The following is a 13,145-nucleotide window of genomic DNA, read 5'->3' on the forward strand; positions in this document are numbered from 1 at the left end:
GTTCCAGCATCTCCAGCGCGCCGTTCCACCGGGTCACCGCGTCAATCACCAGCTTATATGCAGGCAGCTCCAGTATCCTTTGCTTCTCTTTGAGCTTGTGTCTTGCTGCTCAAAAATACATCACCTAACTGAAGCTGAGGAGGCTCTACTTTCCAATTTAACTGAGACTTTGAAGTTCAAATCATGTGAATTGAGTCCACAGTGCTGGAGTCCACTTGTAACCTTGGCAGTAACCTCTGCAATTTAAGAAGCTTTAGAAGAAAAATAGCAGAGGGATTTTAAAGAAAAGCACAGAGCACCCCTGAGTCTTTTGTTTTTCTCTCCTAGGAAGCAAAAAAAAAAAAAAATTTCTTGTCAGATTTGAGAGCGACCTGTAAGAGTAACTGATTGATCTTCATAATAGCACAACAGAGGCACAACTCCTTTATCTTAGAAACCACAGAAACGCCACAGAAGAGCTCTGTGTTGGATTTGACAAAGCGCTTTTGTTTTCTCAAGTATTTACAGACTTGGCATGGCGAGGAAGTTGTTAGAGCCGGGAAATCACTCAAGAATATCGTGCAGTGAGATATCTGTCAAGCCCGTAATCTTTATTGAGTCATAACGGCGAGAAAAATCCTTCATTGCTGATTGCTGCTGCTCTCTCAGCAGAATTATTTCCCAGAGCTGTTGTAATTGGGACCATAATAAGTAGCGAAGATAAGAGTGGGGCTCTTATAAGCACCAATGGCTTAGTATTTCATTACCAGTAACCATGGTGATGACAGTGGTTAAGATCACTCACAGGCCTTGAAAACTTAAAACCAGTGTTCTTGCTTTTATGAAACGGTGCTGGACACAAGAAGCAGAGTAGAAATATAACACTTATATAAGTGTCTGACTGTGGCTGTACTATATGTGTACAAGTGTTCAGCTCTTAGGGGGGTGTTTTACATATAAATACTCAACATTATTACATTATTTTTTGATGCACCATGCCTATGATTATGAGAAATATACACATATTATTTACAAAGCCAAAATATAATATTCATTGTGTTTTCCTGTGTTGCTCAGTGTACAGCGAGGCAGCTGAAAGTGGCTTCTGGATGATATTTAAGTGGCAGCCAAGACAGAGCTTACTAATACAGTTAATGACACTGCAAATTTTTTTGTCACCTACAGCAACATATCTGCTCAGTAAATCACTTATCTTGTGTTCTCCTTTGACAAAAAAAATTAGAAACCAAAAGGGAGAAATTTATATTTTATATTTTTTGATTTCATGATGGCACCCCGTAGTTTTGCATTAATTCAACAGAATACTGTTAGTTATCCGTCTACATAGCTGGAGTCCTTATTTCCATACAGCAAATCAAATCTTTGCATTAAGCGATGTGGCGTTCTATCATCAGCAGAGCAGACGGTCACACTGAGCCTGATTGCATCCTGCTACAAAACACAAGAGCCACAGACTCTGAACAACAACCCACTAAAGCTTTCCAGCTAAAGTCTCCTTCTTATCTAACTTGCAAACATGAACACACGTCTTGTCCTGCAGCTTAACTTGTTGAACGAGCCACCAAACAAACATTCACCAGGAAAAGTGCACCGCTAACGTCGGTTAGCAGGCTAGATAGCTAATTAGCTGCTCAGCTGCAGCTCATTAAACATAATGTAAACATACCTGCAAATGTCACTTCAGACCCTTTAGATGCTGGTTTGGTTGTTGCTCTTCAAAATCTCCGTTAGCAACACACGTCTGTCCATGACATGTAGCTACAGTAAGTTTATTTAATATAGCAGCTTTCACAGAGCAAAGTCATAAAGTGCTTCACAAGAGTAAAATTGTTAAAAATACAGCAGTTTGTTTACTTTGTCTCCGTTCGTTCAGTGTAACACCAACATATGAATATTAACGATACATTGGCACGTTGTGTTGCTTCATGAAGATGTGCTGCCTTCAATTGGCTGAAGAGGAAATGGGAACATAATGCACACAGCTGGCTACAGGAGCTGGTTTAAATAAAAAATGCACAATGCCTCCTGCAATCAGACCACGTTCACACCACTAACGAACTGTACCACAGACTGTTTGTAACCAGATCGAGACCACCTCTTCAACAAGGTCTCGGTCTGGTTGTTTTGGTGCGATTGCTGTGTTCACACCTTGCCCAAACGAACCGCACCAAGGAAACGAACCAGAGTTCAATTCAACCAAACTAAACAAGGCAGGTGTCAAAGCACCCTAAAACTGAATCAGTTACTGTGTGTAATATTAAAAGGTTCGCTCATAGCGATGAACACAAAGAGAATTGACTCTGCTAAGCTCCACCCCTCTGAGTTACTGTTACTACATCCATCAGATGCTGGTATACAGTTCACAGTGATCACAGTGGCAGATTTACCCTTTAACTTTGTTGTAATTAACAAAAAATGTATCCTTGATTTCAGACAGAAGTAGACAAAAGCAGCTTTTCATTTCTAGCTGTGACTGTCGATTTTGTCGACAACTGTAACTGACTCTGTGAGTTGGTTGAAAACTTCAAATGAGAGCCCTGTAAAAGAGTCTTAAATATGCAATGGAAGGCTACATACAAAATAAAAGAGTTAAAAGACTGCTCAAAAAGACCCAGTTTGACCGACACCCCAATAAAAGTGTTTATAGCTGTTGTGAACGGCTGTGTGGAAAAGCTGATTAAATATTGGAATAACAGCGCACGCTGTCATAGTGTTGCACTCGTTTATTCACATGAAAAGTGACAGAAATAGTTGTGTAAAGAATTAAAAAAGAGAGCTTTTTTTTCTCTCAGTTCCTCTGCTAAGCTGGCCAATCACTGCGTGAAGAGGGTGTGAATAAGTTTGAGAAAGTTGTCAGGGCCTCCCTACAGTTTCAACATCAGAAGGGTGTAAATGGAAAGGGTATCAGATGATGTTTAAACCATTCAACAAGCACTTCGGATGAAACATATCAACACCTTCGCTGTCCTCGGTTTCCCTCACGGATTTGATGTCATTTTAACTCATCACCTCCAGCAGGAAAGATGTTGTTCAAGGCGTGAACTTCTTACAGCTTCTCAAAAGACTTAAATTTCACAGAAATCATGTCAAACACAGAAAGTAGTCCCCCGGACGTCACTTTAGCTGATGATTTCTGTTACATTTAAATTGTTTCGACAGCTGTAGGACACCTGTGCTCTTGCTGGAGTCTGAATTTCCCAAACAGAGGTGGTAAGGTTGACAAACGGTCTGCTGGGTTGCCAGACTTTCTCTTTAGTACCTCGTTTTTGCCAAGTCGCCGTGTGCAAACATGGCAGCTAATTATAATGTGCAGCTTCTACATGTACTGTATGTGTTGGCTGGAAACTTCTACTTCCAGAAACTGGTGAATGAGGGTGAAATATTTGCCTCTTAAGGACGTCGTGATAAAGAGATGTAGATGAATCGAAATAGGTAAAAAAGATTTTTTTGAAGTCCAGATATAGTTGGGAGGTGATTAGCTGCTTCAATAGTAGGAAGTTGGTAACCGCAGACTGAGAATAGAATAATGAATGGTATGACATTTGGAGAAAATGTCTCCTCTTCTAAAACGTCCTTCCGATTCTTGCCTCTATTATGCAGGAACATTCAAATAATCAGGTGTCAGCCGGCTTCACATCAGTAATATTAAAATGACATTAATAATCTTTTTTTACTTGTATTTTTGACCGTCTCTCTCTCTCGAAGCCTCTTTCACTCTTTTCTGCAGAAATATTCAGTGCAGCCATGGAGCCTTATTTCATTAAGTTTAATGAAACTGAAATTGAAATGATGACAAAAATGAAGTGGAACTGAAGTAAAATTACATATTACGATGCATGACAGTGTCTTTCTCTGACCTCTAATGAATCGTCTCCTCTTCCTTCCAGGTGGACCCCATGTTCACAGTGCCGGCGCCCCCAGCTCCAGGCCACCCCGGGGCCCCCGGATCCTCCCTGCCCTCGGCCCCTTCCTTCTCCCCTCCGACCCTGCCCACCTCTAACCCCAAGCAGCTGGCGGTGAGGACGAGGTCTATCGGCACCAACACCCAGGATGGAGGCGTGTCAGGGGTGCTGGACGGCGACTCGGCTTGTCTGGGGCCCTGCCAGCCCGGGACCAGCGTCAACCTGGAGGGCATCGTCTGGCACGAGACTGAGGAAGGTAAGGAGTTAAAAAAAAAATCAAAAACGCAAAATGCTTATGGGATTTATGTCAATCTCTCATTACTGTGTACGTTCTGTAATTCAACCTAAAAATATTTATTCTTTTAGTCTAAATGTTCTGTTTATGTTTAAAGTTTTATTTTTTATTTGGATCAAATTAAGTCGGCAGTTGAAGACAAATATTAAATATAGTTTGTGTGACTTTATATTGTAACACAGGGGTTCCCAATGTTACCTTATTGATGGGCAAAAAGCTGCAAGATTTATTTACATTTTTTTTAAAGTACATTTTTAAATACGTTTTGCCCAAAATAAAACTAGCAAGGAGACATTTCTCATTTGAAAATATAACGATAAACACTGAATTTATCATATTAAAAACCTTTAAAAAGCAGTTACGCTGCAGCTAAGATCAGTAATTTGGTGGTTGTCGTGGTAACAGAACACACTTTTTGGCAGTCTAGTTTTCCAGGTGACTGTCAGAGGAAGTGATAGAAAGTGTATCAGTAGAGCTCAAATAAATGGGCTTAAAAATTTTAAGTTTTGGTTTTTTAGATGAATGAAACACATATTGGTGAGTTTAAAGTCCTCCTCCACTCAAAAACATGTTCTTCTTCTTGTTCCTTCAGTTGGATGTTTGTTCTTCTTCTCTGTGCTGAATGATGTATTTTCCCATTCATCTGCTGAAAGTTTCTCACCTTAAATCTCAGTTTAACGCGTGAACCTACGAGCAGGATTTGTGACATCACAGCTAGTTTGTAGCCAATCATGGTCCAGTATGCAACTTATACAAATGTGAAGTGGAAACTTGAAGCCTCCAGTTGCACAAACACTGAGAATGAACTTTACAGTGAAGGAGGAGACATCTGGTGTCCAGCAGGAAAACTTTAGAAATCAACAATATTTACATATTCAGAGATTCTGGATTTGAATGAGAGAGAAAAAGTGGACAGTGTTTAAAGGATTTTGATTAAGTAATTAAATCTTTTTTGTTGAAAAAAACATACTAGACACAAATATTTCTTAAAATAAGTCTAGAGGGAGTCTTTAACAGTGCTGTTTTCATTTAAGCATTCAATGGCTTAAAGGACAATTCCAGTTTTTTACATGTTTACAGATACTTTTTATGTGCAAATTAATGACATAAATTGGATAATAAAAGCAGAGCTGGTGTTCGCTGTGATAGAAATTTTAATGGTATTCCTTTTATTCTAAATAATTGAATGTATTTAAAATGTTACTTGTATTTTATTATTTTTGTTTAAGACACTTTGTTATCATAAGTGTCATATGAATAACATTTTGGAAGTAGTGGACAAATGCCTAAAAATATCACTCACAAATATAAATTGTGGTCACAATGCTTGACGTTAATTTGTAATTTCTGGTTACTTTGCTAAATGATGTAAAAACACTGTGAATGTCCTTAAATGTGTTGAGATGTTGATGTTGTCTTAAGCTTCTCCACTGATGTGAACAAAATGAAAAGAGTGTTTGTGAGTTTGAGAAGTCTGAGTGTTTCCAGAAACGTGATGATGAGGAGGTGGAAAGTCTCAAGTGTCAAACACGGGTAAATAAAATACTTTTGTCAGGATGCAGTTAGAGAGCCGAGATGGCTGAAACGCATCAGCAGCTTTTCTGATCCCAAAGCTTGACCTGACTTGAGTTTGACAAAAGACTTTTCTTGTCTTGATGTGTGGAAAAGCCCCAGATTTCCCCTTCACTGCACTCTTTCAGGTGCAGCAACCATTTCCATCGTTTTTTCCCATTTGAGGATTTGTGGTCGTCCGCTCTGTTCAGTGTCTAAATAAACAGACTGACGGAGGATCACAGATGCAGCAGACTGAGCGGTGGATGCATTTTGGCTGTTTCCCAAAATCTCCAAGAGGAAATCTGCGAAAAAACAAGTGAAGTTTTTTAAAAAAAGTGTCTTGTGTTGGTTCTTCTTGTTAACACTGAAGACAGTGTTGTCTGCAGGATAAATGCAGGAAGTGAAAGATTATCCTGCAGATTTCTGACAGCTCCTGCGGAGCTCATCACAACTCTGTCATAACTTGTTAAATAGTTGTTCTTCCACCTCCTGGGAAGTTGTTTTTAGGTTTTGTTTTATATTTTCCAAACAGCTCAGCAGTTACCTGTTTGCAGAGAAAATGTGGAATTAATTATTGGGGATATTCACAAACCCCTTGTTATTTGGCCCCTTTTGACCACCGTATGGTAGAGCTGAAATGATTCAGTGATTAATCAATTAGTCGACAGTCAGAAGTTGATAACTGATTAACCGTTTAAGTCATTTTTAAGCAAAAACACCAAAATTCTCAGGTAGCAGCTTCTCAAATGTGAATATTTGCTAGTTTTCCAGTTTTCCATGACAGTAAACGCAACATCTTTGTATTTTTGACTATTGGTCAGACAAAACAAGTCTCGCTCTTCAGGGAATAATAATGGTACTTCTCATTATTTTGTGGACATTTTGTACCCTGAACAATCAATCAGTTATTAAAGAAAATAATTGTTGATTGCAGCCTTACGGTACTCCTATGAGGGGTAAAATATTTAGTTAAGTTAAGAGGAATATTGTTGTTACAGTTAATAAAACGACAGACGTTGTTTCCCAGTGGCCACTTGTGGTATTGCAGCCGTAAAATACCCTGCAGCCCAAAAAGTATTTTCCTTATAAACTTCCATTATAAAAGAGAAGTCTGTAAAACAGTTGACAGGACACCTCAAACTGCAAACAAGGTCAATTATTACTCTTTCTATGAGTGTTAAAAACAATACTTACATAGAGCTTTTATGGTGTGTGTCATCATCCTAATGTAAAGTCTACGGGCCGAGCAGTAAAGCCGTGGGCGGTGCCAGCAGGAGAGAAAACTAATGAGCAAGCAAGCAAACCTGGAAGCTAGAAAATATTTTTGGCTTGTTCACCAGCCAAGCAATTTTCAAACTTTGAGTCTGGTATCCAGTTCCTGTAATACATTCATGATAAATCCCCCGTTAAAGTACAAACGGTTGTTTTTACATTTATTTTTCTGCACAGACCAAACACAGAAGATCCGTATTCATGAGTGAACTTGAGAGATGTTGTTTAACTTTGAAAAGATGTCCAGTCCTCATGTTAATCTAGAGAACTCTTCTCATGTAACTCTCAAAATGAAAGGGAATAACGTCATTTCCAAAATGTCAAACTGTTCCTTTAATGGTGATCCATTCAATAGTTTCTGAGATATTTGACTGGAGCAAAGTGGTGGACTGACAGACTGACATCCGTAGAGCTCTACAGCTAGCTGGGCTAGAAAAACTGCCCCCAGTTTGCCCTCTAAATCACAACAGGGATGATTGTTAAGTAATATAGAGATCATAGATTCACCCCCAATTTACTTTTTGGCATTGTTACAGCTAGCGTAGGTTTGGAGAACATATGCTACAAGAAAAAATAGCCGGTGCTTCTTAGCTTTATCGTTCCAGATCTTTCAGACACTTTCTGCCAAATAAAAATAAGCAAAGTTTATTTTTAATATAACTGATATCCTCATGAGGGCGGTTTTGGCTTTGCACTACACGTAATCTTGAGTCCAAAACAGGAAGAAAAGTAGAACCAGAAACCTGTCCAAAACAACAAAATGATACCACGGGAGCGCCGGGCGGCGGATCAGACAGCGTGATGATTTACCCACCGATTTTGACGCCACCGCTCTTTGATAGGCCGTTAACGAGGACAGCGCTCAGCACTGCAGCCTCTCAGCGGAGGTGTAATACCTTACTGCAGGCTGCTAATGAATAAATCCCATCTCTCGGTGCCCATCTCGCTCTGCCAGCCGCGGGGCCTCTGAAGTGGAGTGTCGAGTTTGGCAGAGAGGCGTTTGTATCCCGGCCCAGTATTAATTAACTGGAGCTACTCACTCCACCCGGGCAAAAATAAAAAAAAAAAAAAGAAGAAGAAGGAAATACAAACATAACACAGGGGAATATATCCCAGATGAAGAGCGTTCTTAAACAGGCCAGAGAGGTGGAGGGAGGAGAGAAGGAAGGATAGACGGTGAATAATACATCTGCTGCTTCTGACTCTGTTTGTATTAAAGGATCTAGACAGACAAAGAAGAGAAAAACTGATTTTTAGCTGATCTGATGCATTTTTTTTAGCATTACAGTAAACAAAACTTTGAGCTAAGTTTGGTCTGTTCTCAGCTATTTTAATGTTTATTGTCATCTTATCATTGAGAAGCACTCGGTCGTGTGTAGATCCCACTTTTAATAAGATTATTAACAATATTCATCCTTTCTGCCATTTTTATAGTAGGAATATTAATTCAAATAATAAGGGCCAGTCAGGATTATTAGCAATAGGCACTAATAATTGTGACTTTGTGCTTGCCTTCATGATATATCAGTATATCTGTGAGATACATTTAAATCACTTCAGGAATTACAGGAACAGTTTCATATTCCTCAAACACACGTGTTGTCAAGCTGATGATGTGTTTTTAATTTGCAGTGCGTTGAGCGTTCAGTGTATTATAAAGCCGTACTGCACAATAAATATTTGTGAACCGCAGCTAAATATTCCAGCGAAGTTAATTCAGTTCTGTTGGCATATTTTTGAGATTTTCCTCCTAAGAAAACAAACAGAAAAACAAACAAGCGAGCAGGACTGAACACATTAGCTCCTTGGTGGAGATAATAAATGCAAACAGAAAACATCAAAGCATCATGTTTTCAGGTTTGTGCAAGTAAACAAACAGAGAGGCAGCCTCAGTGATATGAAACAGAGTAACAGTGGATGCGGATATAACAAGATACGTAAATATTATGAGAGATAATAATTCCGGATAGAGACACGTACGTATGCTGCTCTGAATAGTAACGTGAAAATACAGTATGGATTTTATAAACTGTACAGGGACGAGAAGAAAGATGGAGGAGGGAAAGAAGTTGGATAAAGATGGATGCGAGCGAGAAAATGGATTCAGGTCTCAGTCTGTGTGCCAGCAGGCTGACAGGATGGATGGATGGAAGAGAGAGAGAGAGAGAGAGAGAGAGAGAGGAGTGTGAAGATGGACAGAATGTCATCCGAGGTTTTCTCTATATTTTTTAAAGCACCAGAGAGATGAAGAGATGGAGAGGAATGTGAAGACGGAGGCAGAAAGACACAAATAGACACATGAAGACTCATTTTATTTTTTTGTTTTTGTCATGAGGTGCAGGCAGAGGGACAATGTCAGAGTGAATCAGAGAAAAAAAAAAGACTGAGACAAAGAAAAATTAAGGAGAGGTTTGTATTTTCATCCTGATGAGTCCTCCCTGCTGCTTGGGGACTACCGTTCAGAAGGCGGAGTGATAACTGGAGCCCCCCCCTCCTTATGGCAGCGGAGGGATACAACAGGGAGATGCTGGTTGCATGTTAATTAAGCTGAATACTAATTGGAGAGACAGAAAGGAGAAGAGACCACCATTTCAGCTTCAGACCCTCCCTGCAGGAGCTCAGCGTCTGATGAGCGCTAATCAAACAGTGATTGGCTCGACTCTCGTCTGAGCTCCGCAGACTGTCTGATGTTATATCCACACAGTCTGTCTGGCTGTCTGGATGACAGAGATAAAGGAAATGATAATAATGATAACCATTTCAAGGTGATCTGCAAATTGTAAATAAATATTATACAATAATTCCCAATAATAGCCATTGTAAAGAGGCAGATTAATGTTATTTGCATTTAAAACCAGAATGTGTTTTTTTTTCTCATTCTGACTTTGGCGCCCCCTGCTGGTAGTAACAGCAGTGCACACCACACACACACACACACGCAAACTGCACCATTTTCACCAGGATTGTCTCATTTGTCTCATCTCATTGTCTTATATAACAAAAATTGCAGATATTTGTCATATTTTTTGACAAAGCATTCACCCTTTTTCTCGCCGCTGCTATGCTGATGACACCCAGCTCTATCTGTCCTTCTCACCCGACGGCTCGACCCTCTCAGCGCTGATCTCAGCCTGCCTCAGTGGTATCTCTAAATAAACGATGGAACGCCAACCTTCAACTCGACCTCTCTAACTGGGAATCCACACAGAAAGCGAGATGTGAGCCCCACGTGAACGCCATTGAAGTTAATCCGTTCAAACCACACCGACTCAGACCTTACAATTTCCAAAGCCAGTTTACAAAGAGCTTTACAGACCTGCGAGCAGATAAAAACAATGAGACACATGGCAGCACATGAAATATGTAATTAGATTACAAGAGAATATATGTTAATAAAGCAATAAATAAACCAAATACATAAACTAAGATATCAGATGATAAAAGCAGGACTGGACAAGCTTGCTGATTTGATTTTTGCTGTGCTGTGGCACCAAGATATTGCTTGATCTGGACATGCAGGTTTTCTGGGCCAATGACATAACTAAATTTGTCATAAGTGACATTTGTGATTCAATTTTGTGATTCTTGTTGGTTAAAAGGTAGATTGTTGGCAGTTTTCCACTTGGAGGTCCTGCAAATAGCTGATTTTGGGAGATAATGCAGCTATGAAAACGGGTTTGGTAGGTAGAGAGGTCAGAGAAAATCAGCACATTAAAAAATAAAGAGCTCATACTGTCTACATTGAATAAATGTGACCTTTTAAATGTAAGATTCTTATTGTATCATTAAAGGATGAGGCCGATGATTTTCTATGTTCTTTAGTCGACAAATCTCAATGAACTGATTTACCAACAAGTATTGTGTGTGTATCCAAAGCCTGATATGTCTTATTCCTCTGTGCTGTAGACCTCTGTTGTTGTCCAAAAACTATTAAAAATACATCTATGAGTGACATGCTCCGTCATTATGAAGAGTTTGGTCACATTTTCAGTCTCCGGAGAGTAGTTCTGTGTAAGACAGACGCCACTGAGCATGCTCACTGCTCTCTGATGTGTTTGTAATAGTTTTTGGACAACAATAGAGGTCTACAATATATCAGGCTTTGGATACACACACAATACTTGTTAGTAGATCAGCTCATTGTTGGTTTGGCTCTCCACAGGAGATTTGTTGACAATAAGGAAAACATATCAAACCAACAGATCTATGTTTTAAATTTGCTTTGATATGCTCTGCAGTAGACGAGGATGCAGAGAGAGCAGCCGAGGTAAATGAGACTGGAAGAAAGACCAGAGGAAGAACTAGAGCGGCAGGAGAGAGAACATTTTCTTTTTCACTGAGTCATAACAAACAAACAGTCAAACAAACCCTGAAGTCACTGAGATACAGATGCTCCACAATAGGATGCTCACATTTTGAGACAGTTGGTTCAAGGACGTCATGTTCACTTCTTTCCTTTTAAAAGAGTTGTTTGTTTACACTGGCCCAAAGCCTTTGAGAAGCAAAAATACACATTTGAACAAATTGCAGTCTGGGCTTTTTTTTTTTCAGGACGGTTTCAAAATTGAAAACAGACTTTGAAGGATTCTGAACAACATAATATTAGTATGAACACCCACATTCATGACAGTACGATGAAAACTGGGAGTTATCCTCTGTTTAGGTTTCTCCTCGAGAGGAGACGGAGTCATTCTCACTAAAAATAGAAGCACTGTCACATTTCTGGCCTGACAAGCCTTCTGGGGACACGACAGTGTTTGTTGCTGATCCTGCACTGCAATACTTATATCACATCCTAGTATAAAATTTTATGTTTAATAGTGGGGGAATAATAGTGTTATTCTGTAGCTTTTTTCCTGATTTTTTTCTTATTCTAACACTGATATTTTGTGGTGTCTGTTTCCAAAGTTAATGTTTTAATTTGACAGATGGCCTCCACCCAGGGAACACAGATGGAAATTAGCTTTTTTGTATCCGCTACACTGAATGTGAATGTGACACTGACTAACTAACCAACTATTTACTGTGTGCGAACTGTCAGCTGAACTGTCGACCTCGTCACAGTCGCTGCATCGTTGACCCGACTCCCATTGATGGATGTTTTTCTGTTTTGGCAAATTCTAAATCCTTTCCATGTCAGGGGTAAAGTCCTCTTGGGCTGCAACTAACGATTATTTTCATTATCAATTAATCCAAGGCTTATTTTCATGATTCATTTTTTTGTTTATGAAATGTCAGAAAGTAATGAAAATGTCTGTTATGTTAATCTTTTAGCCCAAGGTTAAATCCTCATATTGGAGAAGCTGCAACCAGCAAATATTTGGCATTTTTCCTGAAATGAATGACTAAAATCATTATTTAATTATCAAAATAGCTCTAATTAACAACTATCTGCAACAAACAGATACAGAATATAAAAGTGAAGTGACAATACAATGTGGAAAATATATTTTATCAAACATCAAAGCTACTTAAGAGGGTGTTTAAACAGAATTATATGTTCGACAGTTGTTAACATATCAAATACATGCGGCTCATTAACTTCGGTCTGTGTGATCTGCCTGATTACATCCACCTCTCGTTAAGCTTGTAGAGCGACACGCTTCCGTCCGTGTTTCCCAGGGTTCATTTATCTGGAGAGCTGCGGGATTGTTCTGTGAAGATGGCGCCCATCAGGCTTAATTGAAGAACCAGGAGTGTGTTGACGTCAAACCTCCTTTTAAAGCTGTAATGTGTCCGAAATTTGATTTGCCAGCGTTGCTGCTGGCGCATCACAGGACGCAGGTTAATGGTTTTCAAATGTCATGTTGAGAGTGTGTGAGAGAGAGAGACGTTTATTTCAGACGTCTGAAGGGTCTTCACTCCCCAGATAAGAATTTCAACCTTGATAACTAAACTTTCTGTCCATCCAAAATCCTGACAGGGATGGACGACTGTATTTTTCTCCTCAGATGTTTCTGATCAATATCAGTTTGAGCACTTTCACAGACACTGTAACAAACTGTCTGAACCGTTTTGAAAACAATTTGAGCCTCTTAAACCTGTGAACTCCATCCTTCAGGTTACCACAGCTTTTAGTTTCTAGACTGTTGACTGCTGCTTCTCTGCAGTTCAGACGTCTG

At 39.5% G+C, this 13,145-nt stretch overlaps 1 protein-coding gene across 1 annotated transcript in view; it reads left to right on the top strand.

The window, feature by feature from the left end:
• Positions 1 to 13,145, top strand: part of znf608 (zinc finger protein 608) — a 63,895-nt gene that overhangs the window by 25,403 nt on the left and 25,347 nt on the right. The window contains exon 2 of the mRNA XM_044333155.1: positions 3,888 to 4,158. Coding sequence (XP_044189090.1) covers positions 3,888 to 4,158 — 271 coding nt within the window. The remainder of the gene's footprint in view (positions 1 to 3,887; positions 4,159 to 13,145) is intronic.

The sequence above is a fragment of the Thunnus albacares genome, chromosome 2 (genome assembly GCF_914725855.1).
Source record: "Thunnus albacares chromosome 2, fThuAlb1.1, whole genome shotgun sequence".
NCBI classification, from domain to species: Eukaryota; Metazoa; Chordata; class Actinopteri; order Scombriformes; family Scombridae; genus Thunnus; species Thunnus albacares.